Source organism: Haemorhous mexicanus, chromosome 3 (assembly GCF_027477595.1).
Source record: "Haemorhous mexicanus isolate bHaeMex1 chromosome 3, bHaeMex1.pri, whole genome shotgun sequence".
In the NCBI taxonomy this organism is placed as follows: Eukaryota; Metazoa; Chordata; class Aves; order Passeriformes; family Fringillidae; genus Haemorhous; species Haemorhous mexicanus.
Genome location: NC_082343.1, coordinates 55,220,559 through 55,246,512, shown reverse-complemented (window position 1 = coordinate 55,246,512; position 25,954 = coordinate 55,220,559). Strand labels below are relative to the sequence as shown.

The window sequence follows — 25,954 nt, the reverse complement described above, 5'->3', positions numbered from 1 at the left end:
TAACCAGAAAATGATTATTTTTTAAAATTAGCTTTCAATCAATCAATACATTTTTTGACCTCAGGTCATTTTTAGATGAACGAACATACCAAGAGCTTTGATAAATGTGTTGATCAGACTGCAGTGAAGTTTGTACCTGCATACTTTCCCTCCTGTTTGGTTTGTTGGGGCTTTTTTCTCCTTTAGTTTTGCAGGAAAGATGTGTAAGTTACTGCCTTTTCCGGTGTTCAGACAGTGAAGGTAACTTTTTTCTGTGGAGTTTGTAGGATGCAGCAGAGCACAGGTGTGCTTTTGCTGCACAGCCTTCATGGGAGCATGCTGGAACTGCTGAATTCCATAGCCCAGCTGTGCTCCTTGAGGTTTCTCTGACTGTTTTGCTCCTCAGATTTGCTACAGAATGAGCATGGTAGAAAGCCTCACTGGGATTGGTGTGAGACTGATTTTTTATGGAAAGCTGTTTCAATTCCTCTGAGCTACGCCTGTTGTAGTACTTCATAGCCACCGGGTGAAAGACTTGCTGTTCCCAGATGAGCTTGATTATTGTCATGATTGCTCCCTATTAGGAACGAGTTATGAATCATAGTGTTTGTTATCTTGTACGTGTTTGTATAACAAATAGTTCTGCAGCTTGGAAAAATTTACATTTTGGAACTTGTGCCAGGAAAATGGACATATGCTTTGTGTGAGGTTTCTTTACAGTCATATAAGTGCTGAGGCACCCTTCTAGAGGCATTCTTCCATAAGAACAGCTGGTCAGGATCATACTGCTGTGAGCAAGGAGCAGGTGCCTTGACAGATGATCTCCCACTGCTGAAAACCGAAGGGTGTAACTCTTCTTTCACATCTTCATTCTTTCTGGGAGCAGAGACAAGCACAGGGAGGATGGAGGTGCGGCAAGGGAAGGTGTCACAGCAAATCAGTGACTGGGTCAGGGTGCTGGAGGGCCAGGTTCACCTGCAGTGCTGGGTTTTAGGGAATCAGCTTGACCTGCTGGTCTGACTGAATGTATGGGGTGGGGTGGCAGTAAGGCATGTTTGCTGTTCTCTTTCTCTGTTTCTGCCTCCAAATATAGTAACTCATTTTTAAAGTTTTACATTTTAGTAGAGTGAGGTCATGTTCCCATGAATATGTTTAATGTTCAGAATGATTTCTGGGATGTTTGCAAACCACCTACTGTTCTCCTTCCCAGGGAGGGGGCCCCAAGAGCAGTAGGCATTTACGTGCAGGATGCCACTAATGCCTGAGCAGGACCAGGACTCGTCCTCATCCTTCACCTGTGTCTCAGGAGCTCCCATCCTCTCACCAGAAAGCCCTGGCATGGCAGCACAAGGCCTTGGCAAGGGGCCAATATTGCCCCAGCAGTGTGTCCAGTTTCTGTGCTGGTGCCATCAGGTAGGGGCTGCAACGCTTCAGGGTTTCTGTGTGTCAAAGACAGGGGAGCTCTGCTTGAAATCTGAAGTTTCCCTCTCAAGCACACAGGAGTAAATCTACCTTCTTCTTTTTTTTCCCCCCCTTCTTTGTCAGGGTGGTGTTATTTTGGGTGCCAGGTTATGGAAAACACTGCACCTGCTTCCCAAATAATACAATGTCATGCACAGAAGTGCAAGTTTTCAGTCTTTAGTCAGGTGCATGATTATGATTGCAAAGTCAGCCTGTTGTGGGCTTTCTTGATTTATGTATTTTTTCTTTTTTTCCATGCAGAGCTGGGCAGTCGCACGTCTCTGCTAATACAAGGTTTTGGTGTATGACATAGAAAAGACATGAAAAGGAGACACTGAGGAAATGTTCACCTATTTTGATGCTGGACTAGGGAACAGTTTTTCCAGTTAACAAGTAAATATAATTCTGTTGACAATTTAGCATAATAACATATCAGAAGTTAATGGGATTTGAATAAAATTATTCTGAATTCTGGTAATTATGACAAGTTCTGTTTTACTTCAATATAAATAGAATCAATTATTAATTGGTTAAGAGCTTTGTTTTGCACATCAAACTTAGGCTATAAGGCCTCTTTCATAAATGTTTTTTTCAGAGAAAATGTGTGTCAGTGGCCCACAATAATGGGAAAATAACTTGTGATTAACTGTTTGCTTATTGAGTACTTTGAATTTTTTGCCAAATAAATTGTAGAACAAGGATTTCAAACTTTTCCAGCACAGAGTGCTTGCAGAACAAACCACAGGCTGGAAACCCTCATGCACCTTTGGCTAAGAGAACCAAGACTGGCATGTGCAATGTACTTCAGAAAATATCCAGGAGGTGTTTTTGCAGTGTTTCTCTCTGTGAAGGCTGAAGAAGGCTAATGGAGTGCCACAGTTTTACTCTGGAATAAATTACTGTTGTTTGCTATGCAAATCTTATGATTGTAATTAGGCTAGGATTTCAACTGCTGTGTACACTGATCTTTGTTCCCTCTGCGCATGGGAGCTAATTCTAATGCTGCAAAACAGCACAGCAAATGCCAAGGTCTGCTCAGCCTCTGATCATTTCTCACAGGGTGCATTTGCTCCAAGTGGACAATTGAAAAGAAATGATTTACCTCTGCCTTCACAGGGGACGTAATTGCACCGCAGGCATCTTGTGGGCCACTGAAATGAGCAGGTACTGTAAAGTCTCACTTGAAAGCGGGGGTGGGAGAAAACGCAGGGAGGAGGTCCTGACAGGCATCTAGTTTTCAGCTGACTGGGTTTAAGAAGCGATGTTCTGCTGCTGACTGGGTAAGGATCCGGTGGCATGTGTGAGCTATCGGGACAGTGATTGCAGTCCCTGGCATGGCTATGTATAGCTCCCGTTATCTGTGCTGCAGGGCTCTGTGGAACCGCAGCCCGTGGCTCCTCGCCCACACTAATGAGCTCTCCCCGAGGCCGGGCTTGTGCCTCTGGGGGTGGCACGGTGCTCCGGCCGTGCTGCTGTTTTGGAAACCAGTTTGTTGACTGTGCTCAAGTCCAGCTTGCCCAAGCTGCCGTGCCAGCTTGGCTACCGTTGGCTGCGGGAGCTTGTCCCAGTGCAGCGTGGTGGCCTCAGAGCTGTCTGGAGGACGAGGCAGGCTGGCAGCTGAGGCAGTCAGGCTGTATAGGCTGCAGCAAAGGAGAAGTATCACCTAGACCTGGACTGGGGCGAAGCACCAGCATGGTGAGGACAGTACAGGTGAGCCACACTCGCAGCCCATTCTCCTCCCTGGGAGCACAGCCACCAGTGTCCAGTGAGCTCATGTGGTGGGAGTGCATCCTGCGGGCAGCGGGTCTCAGTTTTGTGATGACCCAAAGAGCAGGGGAAAGCCAGGGGTTGGCTGCTGCCAACCATGCCTCCCAATATGTGGGAGAAGTGGGAGCAGAGGCCTTCAGGTGCAGGGGTACCAGCTGAGGGTGTCGGGGAGATGTACCCACCCTTCTCTTAGCCCCTCCAGGGGTGGCTGGCAGGGGTGGGCGCCTTGTCCTTGCGATCGAGGTGGTGGCTGCCCACCCGCAACCTGGTCAGAGCCTGCACCTGCTCCAGGGCTGGGCTCTTTGTACCCCTGCCTCCCCTCTGCTGCAGGGAGGTCCAGCAAAATAAAAATCTTAACAGCTGCAAGATTTATTAGCTTGTGCAGTTTTATATACATATAGAGAAAAAGGCATTATTTGGAATTTTTTCAGAATCATTGCAAGGACAGAGGAAGAACGAAGAAGTACCCTCTAGGGGACAATATAGCATTGTTTTTCTAAGGATGTAGTAAATGACAGTCTGGTTTTTAACAGCTTGTAACTCCTGTAAATCTTGTTTGTTTATTTTTGTTGCCTACTCATCTAAATCACAACAAAGCAGAGGAATAGCGGCAATTTTACTTTTTCTTGCATGTTTGCACATGACCTCAAATCCATTAATTTTGTTTGTGTAAATGCAATTTAAGGGAACAAGGAAACTGAAAAAGCATCATGGTATTAAGGTGCCTAGCAAAAAGCAGAAGAAATCTTCTTTGCAGAAAGGGATTTTTCTGACCATGTGTTTTTCATTTCTTGTGCTAGTACAACAAAGTGTATGTTATTTCTGTAGCTGGATGCACCCTATTTCAGAAAAGGTTAGACTGTGTTCTGAAGCTGTTGTTGAAAAAATAGATTTTGCTTAATTAGCCAAGTTAAAAAGTGGCATAAAGTTTGTGTGAGCTTTAGAAACTCTGTGCTGTGGCTCTATGTACATTCCTTTACTAATAGCATCTGTAATTTAGCATTGAAACACAAAGAATCATTACTTGGACTATAATTGTCTCTGAGAAAGAATGTGAACTTGACAGTTTTGCACTGTTAGTTTTGGGGAGAGCAATTACAAAGATCTCAGTTTCCTTCAGTAGCTCCTAAAGTTATTCTATTTGCAGTGTTCCAATCCTGTTTTTCTGGTACACCTGGCAATTTTTAGAATGCAATAAATTTGCAGTCAGGGTACTAACATGTTGCTGTGGGGTCCGAAATACTGTGTAGTGAATGTAATTCCAGTATGCCTGTTATTTAATAACTTAAGTCATTCTAGTTATCTTCATGACCCATGTACATAGAAAACTTTCGAACAAGTGTTGGACAGCTCTGGACATTTCACAGAATTGCTGAATATTATGAGTTGGAAGGGACCCACAAGTGTGACCAAGTCAAACTCTTAAGTGTCCAGGGGCTGAACCCACAGCCTTGGTGTTAGCACCAAGGTGCTGGGCAGCTGTGCCAGGTCAGAATCCCAGGTGCTTTATGGCGCTTCCAGCCCTGCAGGTAGTTTTGTGCAGGGCTAGCTGATGTCTCTGTGGTGCTGCTGCTGAGGTGTGCTGCCTAGGCAGCTGTCTGTGGGGCTGCTCAGCTTGGAGACCCTTGCTCAACACCCAGTTAGATGCAAAGCAGTTCCTGATTTTAGAGGAGAGCCTCTCTACTCCCCATGTGTGAATCATTTCAGAGCTTATGTCCTGGATCTGGAGGACCAAGGAGGGGTAGCTAATGGAGCACTACTGCAGAACTTGGAAGCTGATTCAAGGGATACCCTTTGCCCCCTGCTTTTCCTTTCCAGCCTTCCCGGGAGCTGCCCACCCTGGAGCCTCGGAGGTGGGCACTGCCTCGGGGCAGCTGGAAGGTTTGCTCAGGAGCTTGCTAGTGATGAATCACAGAGGTACGGCATGGATTGATAAGGTCGTGTACTTATGATTAGACACATCCTTCCTCTAACAGCGGTTCTTTGTCTCCATTTTGCTTTTGGTAATGTGTTTCGGCCGTTTGCATACAATGACTCTCCAAGCAGGAGCTGTTTGACTTGAGACAAAGTCACTATTATTCCAAGCAAGCTCAGGAAGCCCTCATAATTTTGTTGCCTTGGAAGGGTGAATTTATTTAAAAGCTAATTAAGTTAAATCGCCAAGGAAATATTTTTATTTTCCTACAGCCTTGCAGCTGTAAAGGACTTTTGGGTACATAAACAAATGTAGAACAAGAAAAATATACCTGGCAGCTGTATTGTTGGGCTTTTTTGTGCATTTTAAGTGATGGCTGTAGGGGGCATGTTCTTTATCTGTAGCACTAGCAAAAATAAGTAATGTTTTTCAGCTATTCACAGTGCAGGTGTGCAGCCTGGAAGCCATGGAAGAAGAAAGCTTCCATGGTCCACAAATTATTGAAAAATACTAACTATTGTAGTGCCTGCAGCCTGACCAACACAAGTCTATCTCCTCAGCTGGAGTTGATGGAGACACCAAAGAGCTAGGTAGGAATACTTTAGGCTTATCTGGGGAGATTTTGGACTAGACTCTCAAGGTGCTTTAGTTTAGTGCCTGCTTGTGTTTACAAACAGAAACCTTTTTGGGGTACCCTGAATATGACATTTCTGGTGCTACCATCCTTTTCCAAAGACTATCTCTGATGTCTCCCCAGGCAGTGTCTCCTGAGCCCTTTATGCCCTTTGGTTATGAGCCCCTGTCAGAGATGAAGCCTCACCTCTCCTGCCCCAGTCTCTGCTACAGTGCTCCCCTGGGCTCTCCTGGCTCTTCTGGCTCCCCTCCTCTGCTCTGTATTGTCACTTACTGAATAGACTTGCTCAGCAGAGTTTTCAGAAGGAAAACAAAACGAGGTAGTCATGGATGACCAATACCAGCTTTTCTTTTTAACTCAGTCGTAAAGCATTGTTGGCTCACTGGTTTGGTTTCTACTGTCTATAAAAAGGTTTTGTGCAAGAAGTCCCCTTTTTCCCATCGCCCTGTGTGACACCAGTGCTGAGATGACCTTCTCCTGGAAAGTCTCATTGCTCAGTTTTGTCACTGCTCTGTATGAGTTTCCCTGGCAACCAGTTTGAGCTGCACTGAACCAAAAATATCTCACTGTGCCGGGGCAAAGTCAGTTTGCAGGCATGTATTTCTCTTTAATGAGTTCTCTGGATGGTCCGTGTGTTCAGCCTGCAGATGTCATTGGGAAACAACAACTGGGAGATGTAGTGTGCCCCTTTTCCTTAATTCCACAGGCAGAGCAGCCTATGAGGAGGCTGCCCCTGCATGATTGTCAACTGAGCTGTGTCTGTAGGACCCATCATACTCATTTCTCATGGTACCCTGAGGGTCTCATCTACTGAGAATGGTCTGTGCAGTGGACACAAAGTCTTTCTTGGATTCCTTGGATCTCAGCAAATTTCAGAATTTCTGAGTCACAGAATGGGTAAGGTTGGAAGGGACCAACCTTACCTAGGTTATTGCTAACAACTTTGTCCACATTTCTGTATAAATATATGCATCTTTACTGCTGGGCATGCAGTGAAGTCCAGTTTTGTTCCCATCCTTGTCTCTAAAGGTATCATTTGTGACACCTCTGAATGAGACTATGTATAGATCTTTGGAGGTCAGGACGCACCAGTTTGCTCAGGAGAGAATGCACAAACTGGAGGTGTTATTTTAAACCTTCCTTGTTTAGTTTTGACTTGCAGATAATCTTTTCACTACCTCATGTAGAAGACTGATGTGAAGAAAAGCATTCGTAATTCCAGATGTGTTCTCAAGATGACAAAATTAGAAGAGACAAAATTGGAAAGCAGTTGGTCATTTTTAGTAACAGGTTCCCTTTTCTGGATTTGTAGGGTGTGAGGATTGCGGTAAAAGCCTTATAGGAGAATGCAAACTCCACGGACCGCTCATCAGGGCTAAAGATAGGGTTATTCCCAGCCGAGCCCGCCTCACCCTACCTCACTACCTCACTTTGCGAGTGTTGGAGCTGAGAGCTGGAAACCAGCAGAGTAAGTATTTTAGCTCTTTTTCCCACATTTGAAAAGAAGGAGACAAAGACACTGGCCTGTTTTCATGAGTAACTCTAGGCACAATCATTGGGCATTTGCGTTATGAAGACTGTTTTCAGCTGAGCACAGCGAAAGCTCACAGTCAGCCACTGTTTCTTGTGACTGGTTTCTGGTAACAGACACATCAACTGATGGCAGGACAGTAGCCAGAGCTGGTGTGACATTTAGCTGTGAGCAACCAGTTAGCTCTGCTCAGTCAATCCAAGTTTAATGAATGTTGGATTTGTATCTAATAACAGCCATGCACTACTACTTTTTTTTTCCACTTTTCCCCAAGCATGCAAAACAGGAAAGAGTATTCAATGAAAGGTCAGACACAAAATGGTAGATGACATCCCTTATCCACCCCCTGCAAACTCCAGAGATCACAGTGGGGTAATTTACCTTTTGCAGCATTTTCAGTTCATATTATAGAAAGACTGATGTTTCCTTGTGAAAACAAAGCAACTTGAATGCCCAAACATGAACAAAGGAATTATGTTCTTAGTGTGCAAATTTTCCATAGCTACCTGTGTAAAATTAGTCCTGCCTAGATTGTTTTTCAGACAGAGAATGACAAGATGCCTGCACTGTCACTCCCTTATCTAGCAGTGGAATAACTGGAATGATTAAGAAGGCTAATACTGTGTTTTTATAGATTCTTTCCACTCTTTTTGGGAAAGAAAAACCTCCCAAATTATGCCAAAAGGCAGAGGACTATGATAACATGAGTTTGTAGATTGAAGAGTATCGACGCGCTTGTCTTGCATACTCAGTTTAACCTCCTGTCGTGGATTTTTTGGTACTTCTTTATTCAATGTAGTTCCCATTAAAAAAAATAAAATCAGTACCTATTTACACCCTTTTTAGATTCTTCACCTTAGAATTATTTAGTGGGTTTATTTGTCTAGAAAAAGAATCCATGTTCTGCACTATTTTGTTTATCTCCATTTTACAACTGTGAGCATACAAGAAATAGTTTGTGATGTCTGTAGTAATATTAGACTGCTCTTTGTTTTCTTCACAGTCCTTGGTGTATTTGCAAAGAAAGTAATACAGAAGAGAACACAATTTGGCCCTTATGTTGGTCAACTGTCTACAAAACTGACCTGCTATGACGAGAGCAGACTAGTTCTGCAGGTAAAAACCCACTGCCTTTCTATGGAGTGCATATGTGTCTTTAGCAGCTCATACTTATTTAGGTATTTTAATCAGTCAATTTGCCATCTGATGTAGTTCATTATTTGTACTTTTGACGTGTAAGTATGAGTGTAAATCACATTATTAGGCAGTACAGCATAACCTGAAGTACCCAAATGTTCCTGTATACTGTTTTTTCTAGAAGTTTGGTTTCCTGCTCTCTAGTTTTACCATTTCTAGGGTGTTAAACCTATCAGTCTGATAGCTCTTGATAAGCTCTTCAGGGAGCATGGCTGCTGAACTTTATTCCCAGGTAACACAAAAGTATTTGTGCTTTGCACCATACTACTGGGAGGTTTGAGTTTGTGCACCGAGTTAGTGAGAGTGACATAAATATGCACTAAGGCACTGGCTTAGTAGGGAGAAACATATAGGGAAACACTTCTTAATTATTTTTAAATATTATTGTTATTAATTAATAATAATTGTTAATTTATATATAGACTTTGACACACAGTGCACTACCTCAGTTTATTTAATCAGATTGTCATTTAGGGCTGGTACCTTCTGTTGCTGCTCACATAGGTGCTGACTGTTGCACCTGGACCATGACACTATTTGTACTTTATCCAGCAAAAATCGTGGCCTCTCAGGACTAGCCCAGCTTAGACAAATCTACATGGACATCCTTTCCCATAGGAATTCCTTGGGAGCTGCAGTTGATTGCAATCCTCTGGGCCCCAGTCTGCATTTTGCTGTCAGGGTGATGGCTGAGCACAGCTCTGTGCCATACAGTGAGTCCATGGTTAAGCCACGGCCTCTGTCAGGACTTCCCAACAGGTCATGGTTCTTCCAGAGTTTGCATTTCCTATCAGACCCTCTCACCCCCAAATAGAGAGACACCAGGAGCAGCTGTCCTGTGATACACTCTGTGTCTTCATTTGAGCTCTCTCCAGAAGCCTGGGACTGGAAAACGCTGTGTTGTGAGGAAATACTTCTGAACTTTAGTTTGAGAACTTCAAAGTAGTAATAGCTTCAGTAGTTGCAGTAAGCTTGATTTGCACATGGAAATAATGGGAATCATCTGCCAGGAAAATAACACTGTCCATCTATGGGATTTTCATGGCATGTGAACACCAGAAAAGGTTTGTTCTTCTCTATTACTAAATACCTTCAGTCTTTTGATTAGACACTATTAAAAATGCAGAAACTGTACTTCTCTAACAATGGATGGATGAGCTAAGCACCCAGTTCCTTCCTCTTCACCAAGCCATTGTAAACCACACCCTATCCTCTATCAGTCAGCACCATTTGCTTAAAAGTATACAGTGATAAGCACAGCTCTGGCTGATGAATGGACTGTTTCTTCAGAAGAGGAGATTAGAGTCCCAGATTTCCTACATGACAGCAGTAGCTGCCTTGACTTCTCCCTGGCATGAGTATGTGACCAAACTTGTCCAACAGGCAGGTGCTTTCATCAGAAACATGATGAAGTTAGATAAAATTGTTACCAGAAGCAATGAAAATGCAACTTTTTTTTTTTTTTTTTTTTTTTTTTGCAGTTACTTGCTCAGTTATGTGGTTAGTAGAGCAAATACACACTGTGCTGACATTAGTCGTGCAGCTTTATCTGTCCATGTTTGAGACACTGTTGCAGAAAAGCAACTGTCTTGTTTGAGGTCAGGGGGTTTTGCCTCATAGGGGCATTCTCTTGGAGGGGAATCTAGGAAGAATGAAGTAAAGAAAAAAGAAAAAGATCTGTCTGGCACAATTGTTCATTTGTGTTTACTTTTGCATTGTTAAGAGGAAAAAGAGAAGACTGTTAAAATGCCATTATGTTGTATGTTACCTCTCTGGACTTAGTAACACAAGCCATACAATTGTTCCATGCAAAATGTTGTAGCACTGAAGCTTGAGATTATCGAGTGCTCAGGAAGTAGATTAAGGCATAAAGCTTATCTTTCTACCTGCCTGCACTTAGTTCTTAATATTATCTTTACATAACATAAAATATGATGAACTATAAATGGAAAATACATACAAAGGCCAACAGTTATTTTAGTAGTGGGGTGCTCAGATTCATTCTTCACTTTCTTTTGCACTCAGTGTTCATTGAGAGTGATCTGTTTCAAAACAACCATGATTTCAAGGGACATATGACCAAGACAAGATAGATAACTGATGGCTGTGACTGTAAATTAAAAGAAAACTAATGTGCCTCTATACAGGACTTGGTTTTATCATATTTTTCCTCCTGTTCTCCCCCCTTTGTTTCAGGTATTGAAAGATGGAGGGAAGTACTTTCTGGACACTCCCAATGAGGACTGTGGAAACTGGATGATGTTTGTCCGGCTAGCCCGGAACCAAGAAGAGCAGACCCTTGTGGCTTATCAGCACTGTGGAGAAGTCTACTTCACAACAGTTAAGGTAGTTAAACCTACATTGCTCCACCTGTCATCCAAAAGGAAATTTATAGACAAAGGTTCTGAAAGACTAATTCTCTGACAATGACAGATTGAGTATGTTCTGCTCACTGGATCATTACTTACATACCACCTTTAATGTCATTTAACCTGCAGTAAAGCAAGCAGTGTATGGGGTTTGTTAAGAAAAGGTGTTGTGTACTTGCTGTTGTGGGTAGTGAAGAAAGTGAGACAAGGAAAGATAAAAAGCATTCATGCTGATAGTGTTTAAACTGAATGCTCTTTAATGCCAGGTAAGTGTATATGGTGGGATTATTTGGCAGTATTACATTCAACAGTACTTCATTCTGGAAATAACAAATTCCTTTCTTTTATTACATTTCTGGACACATATTGTTTTTTGAGCACATTGCCCTGTGCTCAGGAACAAGGTGTTGAGTGAATCTTCATGTACAATTTTCCTTGCTCATTAAATCTGAAGACTTAACTGCAAAACTTAGAATAGTGCAATGTTGCCATGAAATGATCAGTTTATGTTAGAGATTCTGAACTGCATCTTTGTCTGAAGAGAGACAACAAGGTACTCTGTGTTTATAAATGAAACTAGAACATACAGTCTTGGTTTTTATTGTTTTGGCCATTTTCTTAGGCAAAGTTGGTTTTAATCAGAAATAACTCTTTTGCACTCTTGGGAAACAGAAAACTATCTGTTGAACATAATGCTTGTATATCATTGTGAGCAACATTAAAATTAAAAAAAAAAGAATATTAGTGAAAAGTAGTTACTATGAATTAAAATCCAGTATTTCAGTTTCATATCCAAGATAGGTTCATATTTCTGTGGCATAGTAGTATTTACATTTTTTCCTCCATTTTTGTCTCTCCACCTGCACCATGAGAAAAATATTTACTATGTAGTGGTGATGAGAGAATAGCACTTCATACCCTTAAAGTCTTTTACAACAGTATGTAGTATAGTTGATTTGGGGATTAATATCAACATAATTATTGAAAAAAAAGAAAAATGTGAAATAGTATATGCTACTCTGAGACATTTAGGCTGTGTTTGAGATTCTCATGCAGTCCATACAATTTGAGATTTCAACTTGATTTGAAATGCATGATATGCTTGTAAAATTGACAGGATTACTAATACTGTATTTGGGAAGCATGAACTTTTCCAAGAAGTAGTTGTTATAAACTGGTAACTTAAACTTTCCAGTATAATTTAAATTCTATTGAAACGGCTCTCTGCTGACTTCAGCAGAACTCTGCACATTGGCATTAACAGAGTGCTGCATCCCATACACTGACACAAAGAGTGTCCTAGGATGATGCATGTGTCTTGGAACCTTTGCTCTGCTGTGGGTCATAGGGCATTACTTGGGTTTTATTTCTCCCAAGTCCCAGTATCATTCAGGGTGCTGAGGCATCCTGCAGATTTTGTCCTGGTCACTGAAGGCGATGGCCTTGTGCTGCACTTAGGCACACCCTGCTGGTCATGCTGTGAGGCTGGCCTAGGGATGATTCTGAAGATTCTCTCTCAAGACATTTTTAGTGAAGTGTATTAAGATAGGAGTAGGATTGGCTCCTTTCCCCACTATTTTTACAAAGAAATGGGATTTCAGTGACATGAAACTACCTCTACTAAAGCAGATGTGTAAGTGGCATCCTGACACCACCGTTAGCTTACTTTCTGACTTAATCTCTGCAATCCTTAGAAAGAAGTGCTTTAAAAGGTATGGAACTGTGAGGAAATAAAAATCATCCACGGTTGCTGTTGGTCTGATCCCAGGAGTGTTTCATGTGTGCACTGCAGTTCTCTTCTTGTCACTGGTGGCCCAGAGTAGAAGACTACTTGTAGTGGATTTGGATACTGATATTTAATGTCACTTTTACTGAGATTAGAGCTTGAGTTACACTGATGCGCTTGCTTTCCCTTCAAAGTCACATTGACCAGCTCTCAGCTTCCCACAAAGGAGATGGCTGCTGGTCTTGGAATGCTGGACAGAAAGTAGTGACAGTGTTATGCTGTGTACTTTTTTTGTGGGTATCAGCCTCAGCTGTCACAGGCCAAGCTCCCCGACGTCTTTAAACATTTGTCTCACAATGCGTGATGAGCCTCCTACTTAATGGCTCTGCCTCATGTCCTTAACTGAGTGGAGAACTCTGGACTGACCATTTCTGTTTAGGCCAGGTGTTATCAAAATGTACACCCAACCCACAGGGGCTGTAGTTAGCAGGCAGGCTTGTGTCTGGGAGTACAAAATTCAGTTTTCAACATTAAACCCACAATTAACCCCTCACCTGTCTGCATTCACAATTTTAATTGTCTTTTTCCTACCATGCTTATCCCACACCAGTATTACAGAATAAGTGGATTTTATGATGTCACATTTTCTGGAATAAGACTGAACTGCTCTCTTTCTGGGCTAGTTTGCTTTTTCTTTTTTTTTTTTTTTTTTTTTGGTGGCACGAGTTTATCTTAGTTAAAGTAAAACTACAGGTACAGTGTAGTTTGGCTCTACCCCTGTTGCAGCAATATTGGTTTTTATTATAGATGAAGAAAATTGTGTACAGGGTCAGGGAGTCATATAAATCATGACCCCAAAGTTTAGTTTTCTCCTTTGCATTTAAAGAACTAATAGATCTTTAGCCAGTGAGTGTAATCAGGCCATCATGCCTCTCCTTTTCTCTTTGCTATATTATTGACTGAAAGTATTTGTCAGAAGAGGTCATAGTCCAGTCCAAGGAGAGATTTGGGTGAGCATGACTGGGTGGGAGACTGCAGATTATGGGCTCCCTTAATCCTGTGGGGGAAGGCTTCAGTGCAAGGAGGGCAGAGTTGCAGTGAAGCACGCTCATAGCAAGCCTGACACCTTAGAGCCAGCCTGGGGAAGGCACCAATTTGCCTTGCAGTCCACATATTGATCAGCTCTGCACCCATGCTCAGTGTGACATATCCAGGAGGCATCCAAGATCTTGTGCATTCACAAGGCATTTTTCCTTTGCCTGTGCCCTGTAATTAAGTGCTGTGTCCAGAGGGCTTCCAGACATCAAGGAATGGGCATGAGATATTGCTTGGAAAGACTGATGGATGTCTGGACATCACAGACAAATATGTCTCACTGAGCAAAGGTTATGAGCATCGAGGCATCCCTCCTGCTACAGGGCCCTCCTGCCCCAAATCTCCGTGCATACACAATTCCATTTTTAGAAACAGAAAGTTTCAATCAAGAAAGCAGGCAGCAATGCTCAAAAAGTGCTTGAATCTTGAAACTAAGTTACCAATAATTTAAACAGAGTCAAAAAATGCAGTTTGGGTAAGGACAAAACACTGCACACCCCCGCCCCTCCTATTTTTCTTATTGTTTGGTTTAGGAAAATTGACACAAGTAAACACGTGCTGGCTTTTTCCATTCACAGCCAATTGAACCCCACACAGAATTGAAAGTATGGTATGCTGCCGACTATGCCAAATTTATGGAAGCTTCTGCAGTCTTCATTAAAGAAGAATCAGATGTCTCTCCTTTGCCTCCAGTAGCAGTAAGTACCCCTATTCTTCATTGAAGCCATCACTAGACATAGTAAATTATGGTTTATTTACATGTTTTCTCTGCTTATATAACTCTAGTAATATAAGTGTAGGCCACAGAGTACTTCTAGCAGTTTTAGCCAAGCAGCTACCCGTCCTGTGTTTGTAATCCAGTGGAGCCATCAGATACAGTCAGAAGTGGCACCCCTTGATGTATTGGAAAGACTTAAGTTGGGCACTAATTTTTGGATAACCAGGCTGTCAAGCCTCAGACTTTTTTCACCATTTTCCCTTCTTTTGCTCTGACTGATTGGCCAGAGTACCCACCAATTATTTCAGTCTTTCCTGTTCAGTAACCCTTCTCTACTAATTCAAATACCTTCCCCTCTGTATCATAGCAGAAATCCTTAAAATTATAGGAGAAGTTTGTTAAGTGTTGAAAACATGGCTGTGAAAATCAGTACGTAATCTAGAAAGAATGTGAAACAAATGAACCAGGAATACATGTTCCAAGAAGGCTTGTGAGGTGAGGCCTTCAAAAGATTCCCCAGAAGGAAGATGAGGGAGAGTCACAGCATCAGGCATGAGTCTTAGCAGAGAGGAGAGTTCAGTTTGGAAATTAAGATGGATTGGATACAGCCTCACCATGCTCTCCAGAGCAAACTAGCTCAAGAGCAAGGGAAAAGAAGGACAGTTTATGAAAAACTTACATAAAAGGTAGATGAAGTTGAGGACGTACATGGTCATGCATTAATTGGAAGTATATTTCATCAGTGATGGGAGTTTTTTGGTAATTGTTTTTCATCTGAATTTTTATAATATCAGTATTTAAAGTGAATTCAACTGAATCTAGTAGAGCTCTGATTTCCATGGAAGTAATACTTCCAAATAATACACTGCCAAAAAAAAAAAAAAAAAAAAAAAAAAAAAAAAAAAGGCTTTAAGTCAGGAAGTCAGGATAGGCTTGAGATCCCTAAACCTAAGGTGTTTCTTATCCAGTTAATGGAAGTCTAATGCCAAATGTCAAGCTAAGTGAGGAAGTCTCTCCTGGAGTCATTAATCATTGCTGTTTGGTAAAGCATGGAGTCAGTCCAAGACACAAGGAAATCTGTATGGCTAAACTACATTTTTGTACAGAAACCCATCCCATTTTTGCATGGCTGGAATAGCAGATAAGCTATGTCAGTCCAAGGATAAAAGTACAATTTACAACTGTTTATGAGTAATTTCATAAATGCAACAAATGTAGAGACTTTGAAATTCAGTAAGCACAGATAAACAAAGGTGAAGGACTCAGGACTGTTACAGTAAATGCTAAACAAAAACATATAAACCAGTATTTAGCCAACCTTACCTTACCTTCGAGTTTTTACTCCTAGACACTATCTATTGCCAATTGAACAACTAGGTGGTAGCACATGGAACTAAATATCACCAGAGACAATGATGGGTCTTAGAAAAGCACAGGAGAAGATGAGTGAAAAGAATATGACCCTTCCTTAGAATGTTTAGTAAGAAAGACCTGTCTCTGTTCCCATTGCAGAAAGAGCCTGTAGACTCTTGGATATGCTCCAGTTGTGGAAGCACTTTTGCAACTTTTGCTCTGCTGGAATCTCACCAGTGCATCCATAAAGACAGAGTCCTTCCCACGAGGTTCAGAGCACCAAATAAATTGGGACCTGTAAAAGCAAAAAACAAACTCAAAGGGAAACTGAGAGGAGCATCATTAGGCAAAAGCATTACTCAATGCTTTGGGACCATTTCCTGTTCCTCTGCTGCAAAGTTCAGCTGTGCCAGCTCAGGAAGCACTTGTGGTGCTCTCGTAAGGTTTATTCCTAAATGGAGAAATGGTCGGCCTTCACTGCTGAAGGGAAAAGAAGTGAAGCAGCCAGATAGTTTTCCCTGCCGACTCTGCGGGAAGATATTTGATTCCATTGACAAGCTCACGGTCCACACGTATGCCCACAAAGGGGAGCGTCCCTACAAGTGTTCGCAGCACGGATGCACAAAAGCCTTCATTTCCAAATATAAACTGCTCAGGTACAGCTCTTTAGGCATTCCTTTTCTGCTGGGGGTGTGTGGGGGGGAAAAAGATATCTTTTTCCTTTGGGGTGTTCTAGTGACAGTTTTTATTATTATTGTTTTTGATAGAATTGGATAAAACTAGTCTCCCTTAATTATGGTGGCTACTGAAAAAGATGATGTTGAGCAGTTTTAAGCTACTCTATGCTTTATGATTAACACCTCCCTCCCCCCACCCCAAAATGTGGGCTTTTACTAATAACCTGAGAAGTGGTGAGAATGCCTTCCTTCGAGAATTTCAGTGTTTTCAAGTTTTGAGGCTGCTAGAGTAAATGTACTAGGATAAATGTGAACACAAATAACTTTTTGTGTGTGTGTGTTTTGGTTTTTTTTCTCTTAGGCATTCAGCCACTCATTCTCCTCAGAAATCTCACCAGTGTGGCTACTGTGAAAAGACCTTTCACAGGAAAGACCATCTAAAGAATCACCTTCAGACTCATGATCCCAACAAGATGGCCTTCAAGTGTGAAGAGTGTGGCAAGAAGTACAACACCAAGCTAGGCTATAAGAGACACTTGGCTCTTCATGCTGCCACCAGCGGGGACCTCACCTGTAGGGTGTGTGCCCAGGAGTTTGGTGGTACTGAGGTTCTGTTGGAGCACCTCAAAAGTCATGCAGGGAAGCCGACTGGCAACGTGAAGGAAAAGAAACATAAGTGTGACCACTGCGAGCGGCACTTCTACACCCGCAAAGATGTGCGACGTCACATGGTGGTTCACACGGGCTGCAAAGACTTCCTGTGCCAGTTCTGTGCCCAGAGGTTTGGGCGGAAGGACCACTTGACACGCCATACTAGGAAGACTCATCCACAAGAACTGCTGAAGAGCAGGTTGCAGAATGGCGACTCAGTGGGTCTCCTTGACCAGCTCTTCTCATATAGACTGAAGGAAGATGCCAGCATGCTGTCCCCTCTTCCTGAAAGGGTCCCTGGGCCAAATGGGATCGTGAATAGTTCAGAAACAGAGGAATACAACTGTTCACATCTTCATTCCCAGTCAAGTGTACAAACTGCTCTTCCTCTTGAGTCTTCTCCTCACCTGCAAAGGATGGGCTGTGCAGACAGCCTCCCGGCTGTCCCTCCCACACCATGTTCAGCAGCTGTCCCTGTCAACCTGAACCTTCATCAGCCTAACAAATATGACCTTAGTTCTACCTCATTTGCTGCAGGATCCCTCAAGAATCTACCAATAAAAGTGGATGTCAAAGGTTACAATGTGCATCTTCTCGAGGACCTGCCATTACCAGAACCTCAGTCTCTCCACAAAATCAGTATGGAGGAAGCTTCCTCAGGGCCTGTAGGGGATACTAACAAGTACCCAGTGCACAAAGAGACAGAGGCAGCAGCTGAAATTGCAAGCCTGCCTTTCATGGATCTCACTCATGTGATGGGCTTCTGGCAGCTCCCACCAGGTGACAACCAGAACACTATTGGGGACATCACAATGGCGTTTGGCTCAGAGGAACCATCACACAGGCTGAATGGCCTTGGCCAACAGCAAGGTCTTCAGCTAGCAGCTGGTGGGATGGCCATAAACCAGCTGCATCATCTTCCTCGCTCCTTTCCATCCACTACAAATTCTGTAACGTTGCCTCACTTTCACCATGCCTTCAAGTAACCATCATCCTGTGTGGGTTTTTCCCTTTTTTTGTTTTTTTAAGACTGTGCTTCTTACTTATATCTGTTAGGACCGGGGTGTTTTTGTTTTGTTTTGAAGAAAAACTGCCCCAGATGTTTTCAAAGCACGTTATGAACATGGTAGTTAAATTGAGGATGTTAATAAACAAGAAGATCTATTTTTCATACTGTTAGTTTTTTAGCATATGACAACAGTAGAACTAACATTTTTGTTTGTTTTCATGCAGACAACTGAATAACTATCTTCAGTGACAGCAAAGTATCATAACAGGCACAATAAAACTATGGCTGCTGCAATAGGAGAAATATGGATAGGGTGAATGGGAAGAGGGGGAAATCACAAAGAAATCAATTTAATGAACCATAAATCACAGCAAATTTGTACATGTGGCAAATGTAACAAACGATTTATCAACATCAGATAGATTTCTGTTAAGCACTTAATTAATGAACTTTATCAATCCTTAATTTAAATCAGAATCATTCCAAGAGTAAATCTTATGTCCTTGTTTCACTTTCTTCAATGAAGTTCATCACTGTTATAATTATGTTAAACTAGATTTTGTTTTCTGGTGGGCAGTTCAGCTGTGTGCCTTTTTCCTAGGGCTGGAAATAACTACCACTTCCAAATGACTGTGTAAGAACTGCAGTCTTGGATACGTGCAGTTCTCAGAATGGGAAGTGAATTGTCTCGAGTCAGAACAAAACATTAATTTTCATTTAGTGCTGGATCTGTCAAGACATCAGACACTTCTCTCTCTCTCTCTTTCTCTCTTTCTAGTAAAACATTTGAGCATTTGCTTAAATTTGAGCTTATGGTATCTCATTGGGTCAACAGCTTGATTTATTCAACACTTAATAAAAAATAATGCATCCTATCTAAGGGGCCTTTATTCACCTTTTGTTGATAAAAATGGCCATTGTTTAGTCTGGGAAATGATTAATAATTGCAACCATGTGAAAATACGGGCTTTCACAGAAGTCCAGCCCTGGCCCAGGGAAGCCTGCACCCAAGTGGGTCCCCTGTGGAGCCAGGGGCAGGTCCACGCACAGAGGGGCTGTGGTGCTGAGCTGGTGCTGGGCCCTGTTCCAAACCAGGTTCTGAACCTGCCCTACGAGTGTCAGCTGAAATTAGCAGCTGTGATAATGGTTGAAGCCATTTTACTCATGGGGGTTCTGCTCGGAAACATCAGGACCGCTGCTGTTGGACTCCAGCCTTTGTTTCTTGCAGACTGGAACCATGGGGACTTCTGGTTGTTTCCTGGGGTAAATTGTCCATGAACAGTTCCTGTGGACAGTGGGTTGGTGGGAGAGTCCTATCACCTGATGCATGAACTGGCAGAAATTGTAAAGATCACATTTTTCACTAGATGACATTATTAAACAAAGAAACAAACTCTTCACAATTTAGTTTGTCGCCTAACCCATAGTTACAAAAAAAAAAAATGGTTTTAGTGGATGGCTAAATGTTACTAATGTTTAGTAACATTACTAATTACAGTTACTAATGGATTCTGTTTCATCTAAAACAGACACGGAATTTCTGAATCTGAATAAATTCTCAAACCCAGAGAACTACTCTTCCATTAAATCCAAGGAGAGTTCATAGTACCCCATGGCCATTACTAATATAACATGGAGCAAGCATGTTCTCCTCTCCCTCATTAATCACAGGAATATTTCCAGAGAGCTTCAAATAAAAAATAATTCTTAAATGATTGCTGTTTTGCTGTTACTGGGCTACAGGTCATTGTGGTTGTACAATGTCATTGAATATTCTTACAAGTTGATGAGTACTTGGATTAAGGATTGTCTTATTGCAGCTCATGAAAGAATATGTTCTGCAGATGCAGTGCTGAGGGGTATTTTTTGTTATGAAAATTTTTGGTATAAGACAAACCAAAAAGAATTTCAAGGTCATTCCTGTAATTACAACAGCAGGAGGCAAACAGGTACTGCACAGTCATGTCCAGTGAGTAGTTATTTAAATGACGAGTTTCAGAATAGGGAAAAGGTTGCAAACAGTGTTTCATGCACATTCTACAGGTAGGCTTGTATTTTCATCTTGTCTTGGAAAGGTTTGTGTGTGTATATTCACTTAACTGTATCTTTTTCCTTGTTTGTGCAAATTGTATTCACTTGGCTTCAAGCAAGCTTATGTACTTGTAAAAAACCCCTAAAAACTAAATTACAACAAAGAGAATTTACAAAAAGAATTTGTAGCACTGCCTGATCATACACATTTTGTCACTTTGGCTTGTGCTTTTATAAGAGGTGTCAGTAACTACCTAAATACTTGTCCTTGAATTTAAATGTGATGTTAAGAAGCAAACATTATGCAGACACTGAGCACTTTCTTCCAGCTGATCTTTCAGCCCTGGAGCATGGTACCTGAGCTCTGGGATGCCAAGAGAGGTCTGCTGCCTGATCTCAGCCTCTTCCAAAATATGGAAAGATGATAAACATTCCTTACCAATACATATGTAACTATAGATTAAAGACTGTCTCATTCAAATAAAAAGAAAATGACCACTTTCGATGCATTTTAAGGTACGTCAAAAGCACACAGTGATCATGTCTGCAAGTAAAGCACAGAAGCAAACCTTAAATGTGCAGTGCTGCTTAAACCCATGAGCTCATTCCATTTTCTTTTCCCAGATTCTTGACATCATAATGTAGCAGAAGCTGATGATGTCCCATGACAAAGAAAGGCAAGCTATTTCAAAAAGTTATGTTGTCAAAAAAAAATGGTTTTGTTTTAAAATTCTTGCAACTGAAGAGACATGAGATACCCTTGAGTCATCTAATACTGTTAGCAGGACTGGACTTTCTGAATGTGTTTGTTAGGGAGACCCCTGTGAGCATTTCTCAGAGGCCATCCATCAGTAGCTGAGGCTCAAGCTGCAGGACCTCTCTCTGGTGGCACTGCCTTTGGCTCATGCAGGGCTGTGACAGCAGCAGTGTGGGGAGAGGCAGCCCCACATCCACTGGGTATGGAGGAGGAAGGCAGCAGCCCAAGCACTGACCAGTCCTCCCTCTCTGGCACAGCCCATTCCTCCAAAGGTGAGAAGTGGATGTAAGGGCAGAGAACTGCCATGGCCATGGCACAGCAGGTAAGAGGTCTGGGAGATCTTAGGATATTTTACCTCACATTCAAATAGAGATTAAAATACTCTTTTGTCTGAACTCTGCTTGAAAACCTGTAGAAGCAGAGTAGTATGTGGTGACAACAGAATTACTATAATCAAATCATACTGTAAAAGAACAAAAGTTAGTAAACATTTGGTCTCATAAAAAAAGTATTCTTTTTATGAAAGAAGAAAAAAGATCTGAACCTGCTGAAACAATGTCAAGAAGCTAAAATTATACTACATGGAACAAAAGACTGCATCCTCTATGTAATCACAAGTAGATCCATTGCTAAGTTCTCATCCCCTATCAGAAACCAAGTTCATTTCTTTTTCCTTCAGTTTTATTTACCAACTTTTCCTGTTGGAACTTTCCTTTTTCTTAGTCAATGTGTTGCTGTTAGTTTCAGAAAATGTTTCCTAGCCAGTCTGAACTGGGGTGGTACATTCCATATATTAATGATTGGTTCATTTCTAGTGGAATGTTTAAAATGCTTTTCCTCAATACACCATTCCTACCCATATATTTTTTTTTTTTTTGTAAGATACTGGAAACTAAGCTATGAGATCCTACACTTCTATAAACAGACAGAAAATAATGGGGACACACACACAACAACAAATAGAGTAAAACTTGCTTTGAATTTGAGGATTCATTTATTTGGTTGTTAAAGAAAGCAACTGTGGTAACATTGCACAGTATAGTTCGGAATGGGTTTGGGGTTTTTTCCCTCTTCTTCCTGGACTGGAAAAAGGCACTGCTTTAATATATTGGGGGTACTGTCATGCCTGCTTTTTCTAACTCTAGGAGTTACAGTTGCTTCAGTGTCATCCTTTCTGTATCCATCTAATCATTATTAGCTAGAGTCCAAGTAGTTCAATTAAACTGTTTAAAATATGGTATTTATTACTGCCATGTCCAACTACTTTTCATCTTCATTTACTTCACGAGCATTTAATGGGTAAGAAAATTCCTTATGGATTTTAATTGAAAGCCTCACTGAAAATTACTGGGCTAAAAAGTCCCTACTTGTTGCATCACTGACAGTTTGTGGAAGGTGATCCAAGGCTGACAGTGGATCAAGTGACAAAAAACCTAAGGGATATACTTCTACAACATTTCTGTCTTGTTGATGAATTTTTAAAAGTAACTGAAGTGTTTAATGCAAGAATGAGATTTGGTTTTAGTCTGAACTCAAAGTGCTTTGAAGAGATGCACAGCATACATGGCCATTTATCATGTATCAATCACATTTATTGTTTACTGGAAGATTCTATTAAATATTCACATGAAGTTCCTCAATGTCCACTTGTCTTGTTCAATATATCGAAGCATTAGGGCAAAGAAAAAGAAAATCACATGGTACTGCATCTTCCTACGTTTTGTAAAAACCATTGAATGAACTGCTGGTAATGTCCACCCCTCCAGGCAATCATTTAATTAATTCTTGGCAGCAGATGCAAATAATCCCACAACTTTAAACAGGATAACATAATAAGATTTGTGGCCCAGAGAGAAAAAGCCCCAACTAAACCTGAGCCAATGAATTGCAGTTTGCTTATTTTATTGGTAGCTGTAGCATTTCAGGGGGAAGTGGTGCTGAAAAATTGTGTTGCTTAAGATCTTCCATAATGTGTCAGCAGAAAGCCTGAACACATCCTTGCCGACCCGTCTCTCTTATCTTCTGTTGTCCACTTGGGGTCTAGAAGCAGCAACAAGCCATATACTTGCTATTTCTTATTATAGAAAGAGCTTTTATATTTTACTCTATTTTCTCCAAGAAGATTAAACATGTATTCGTGCGAAGGTGATGGAGAAGCTCATCCTGGAAACCACTTTAGGGATGAGACCATTTATTTGCACCACTCAAAGCCAGTTTCTCACATCTCCTTTCTCAGCTAAAAAAGGCTCGTGGGTAGCTCTGAAACTGATTTCTCACCTGCCCAAAGTGCTCTGTAAAGCACTTGGCAAAGCTCAAGTTTTACAGAAAATGCAGCAGCAGTTGCCAACACCCAGAGCCTGCAAGCTCACCTAGACCAGTCTTTTTCACAGTTCCACTGCTCTCTATTTCAGATGTGAGTGTGGATGTCTGTCCCAGGGACCCACTGGGGGCAGTGGCTGTCCCAGACCTCCACAACTACAACCCCAGTGATACCTGGACTAGCCAGTATCCCTAGGGACAGGAGGTGTCAAGCCCCAGGTTTCAGAATTCAGTGACTAAACCTTGAGAATGGTGATGGTATCAATAAATCCCTGTTGGTGGTCTGCAAGACCCTGTGTGCTAACCAGAGGAGTTACTGTGCTGTTAACATGGTCCCAGGTAACACAGGTGACACCACAGGGTACTGAGAGCAGTTTTCCTGTAGCTGGCAAAGGCAAGGAGGTGGGTAGAGGTGATAATGCCACTGTGGACTGGACACTCCCCTGCCCATTGCAGTCTTCCCCACAGCTGAGGGATCCAGCTACTGACCAGCAGCAACCAAGGACAGTAAAACTGCACACAGAGGAGCCTGCAACAACTCTGACTGTGAGTCTCTGCAAATGTTTTGTGCACATTCCTTTCATCCCATGCTCCAAGGACTCTCACAAGCATCTCTCCCAGGCTCAAAATACCTTGCCAGCTACAGGGAATCATTCTTGGCCATATTTCCCGCTAAGGACTCAGGTTCTGCAGTTGGATACATTTCAGAGGGGTGCAAGAGGCTGACCATCTGAGCCATCCTCTTGAGCAACAGCACCACAACCACCTTAAACAGGGGCTGGAAGGGCTCCTTGCTGCTCTGACATAGCCTGGCATGTCCAGAGACGGGAACTCCAGAGACTGCATGGTCTGAGGAGCAGGAGCACCAAACATCATGGTCTGGGAAACAAAACATTAGGGAGAAGGAAGAACCTCCACACTGTCATCCTGACATAGTTGTTACTGAAACGAATGCTGGGATTTTCCACACTTGGACAATGGAAGCACACTGTAAGTGCACAAGATCTGCTGGAGGGGTTTGCACTGTTGAGCAGCAAATCCTCTTGAGATGTCTGGTACAGCAGAGCACAGTCACTGCCCATTTGGCGTGGGGCTGTTCCAAATCAAAGAGCATTCAACACCAAAATTAGTATTCTCAGCAGCCTACACTGGGGTCCTGAGGAGCTCTGCAACTGGTTTCAGTGAAACTGATTACTTCAATTAATAAAAGGAGTTCATACTGCAAACACTGCAACAGGGTGTTCTACATAACCAAAGCAAACAAGTTCTTTTTACATTATAATATTGAAATAAAAATTTATAATCATTTCTTACCCAGACTTTCCTGAGGATCTTTTCCCAGCAGATACACCCCTAGATTTTCGTGTTTTCTTCGGTGGTTCTGAAGAGGTCTCTGCAGATTATTATTTTTGAAATTTACTTGCCATAAAACATGATAATCTACATAAATCCTCAAACCTTAGAAATACAGGGATCAAAGATACTGACACAAGGAGCAGTGTGTATTATAACTCACAGTTTATTCTACAAACAAGCTTTAAAATAACATTTTAAAAAAATCTTCTAAACATAGACTGATACAGGTCATGATTACCAGTAGCAAAGGTTCCTAGAAAACATATTATGTGGTATCCTGCTTAGAGGGAACTATTTTAGGGAAGAGGTGATGTTCATTTTAAAGCTGAATCATCAAGGGAATTTGGAAAAAAAAAACCACACAAAGCTTTGTACCTCATCTAAATGGCCTTAAGGTAAAAAGGATGGAATAAATCTCAAAGTTGAAGAGTAAAGGTTATAGAGTTCTTTACAGGCAAAAAGAACCTCAAAGCCAGACTCTATATTTTAGGTCTGTCTATATAGATACTTCTGTTTGAGGACCTCTAACTCCTTAGGTCCCTCTTGAGGACCCAAATGAAAATCTCTGTGCATACAGCCCACACAAGGGATCAAGATAATGACCAGGAAAGCCATTCACTACCAACAACACCCCGTTGGAAATTTTTGTCCTTTCTCAGTTATACCAAGTGTTGTGCTGAAATAAGTTCAGGATTTCATGTCAAGACTTGCAAAAAAAAGCCCAGCAAAAAAGTCAAAATTTATAATTCTACATTATTCTATCAGAAAACAGGATTCCAAAGACTAGGATCTGCTTTAAAAAATGCCTCCCTCACCTCAAATACCTCAGGGTTTGTTATAAGAAACACATAATATGACTAAATGAACTCTTTGCCTGGCTTACGTTTCCCATATAGTATTCTCTCCAGAAGGGCAAACACAGCAGGTGTTAATGTTGGAGTTTTTCTCTCAGTCAATGGTTGCTTGTCCTAGTAAAACAAGATGCACAGTCATCACTCAATTCTAGCACCAAGCTTATAGACCCTAGGGAAAACTCTCCAAACTGCTGTTGGAACAGTAGCAGTGCTAGGAAGGAACAGGCCAAAGGTCCACCCTCTCACATTTGCAAGTCATTTTTCCTGCTCTGAATAGATGAAAGAGTAATAAGATTTTTCAACATCTTAAAAAAAAAATAAACAAAATCCCCCCCTAACCAGCAGTACTCTCCTAAAGGAACTCTTTAGATTCCCTTTTCTTTATAGTCTCTTTTCTATAGCAAAACAGGATCTCACTTCAAGACACTGATGGTTAGCTCTACTTTTCTGATTACCCCAAGGGGCTCTGCCCTTTGGTCTTGTGTCTAGTGACCAGGGAATAGCAAATCTTCCAACAGCAGGGAGCCCTAAAGAACAGGAAGAGCTTTCTCAAAG

General features: G+C 41.8%; 1 protein-coding gene across 2 annotated transcripts in view; it reads left to right on the top strand.

Annotated features, from left to right (window-relative positions):
- PLAGL1 (PLAG1 like zinc finger 1) overlaps nt 1-18,957 on the top strand; it is a 44,408-nt gene extending 25,451 nt beyond the window's left edge. The window contains exons 3-8 of one of the 2 annotated variants that reach the window (XM_059841886.1): nt 7,069-7,224; nt 8,291-8,403; nt 10,681-10,830; nt 14,253-14,372; nt 15,905-16,401; nt 16,784-18,957. In XM_059841886.1, the coding sequence (XP_059697869.1) occupies nt 7,069-7,224; nt 8,291-8,403; nt 10,681-10,830; nt 14,253-14,372; nt 15,905-16,401; nt 16,784-18,059 (2,312 nt within the window). In that variant the 3' untranslated portion in view covers nt 18,060-18,957. The remainder of the gene's footprint in view (nt 1-7,068; nt 7,225-8,290; nt 8,404-10,680; nt 10,831-14,252; nt 14,373-15,904; nt 16,402-16,783) is intronic. The other variant, XM_059841887.1, reaches the window with a different exon arrangement.
- Nucleotides 18,958-25,954: the final 6,997 nt, after the last annotated feature.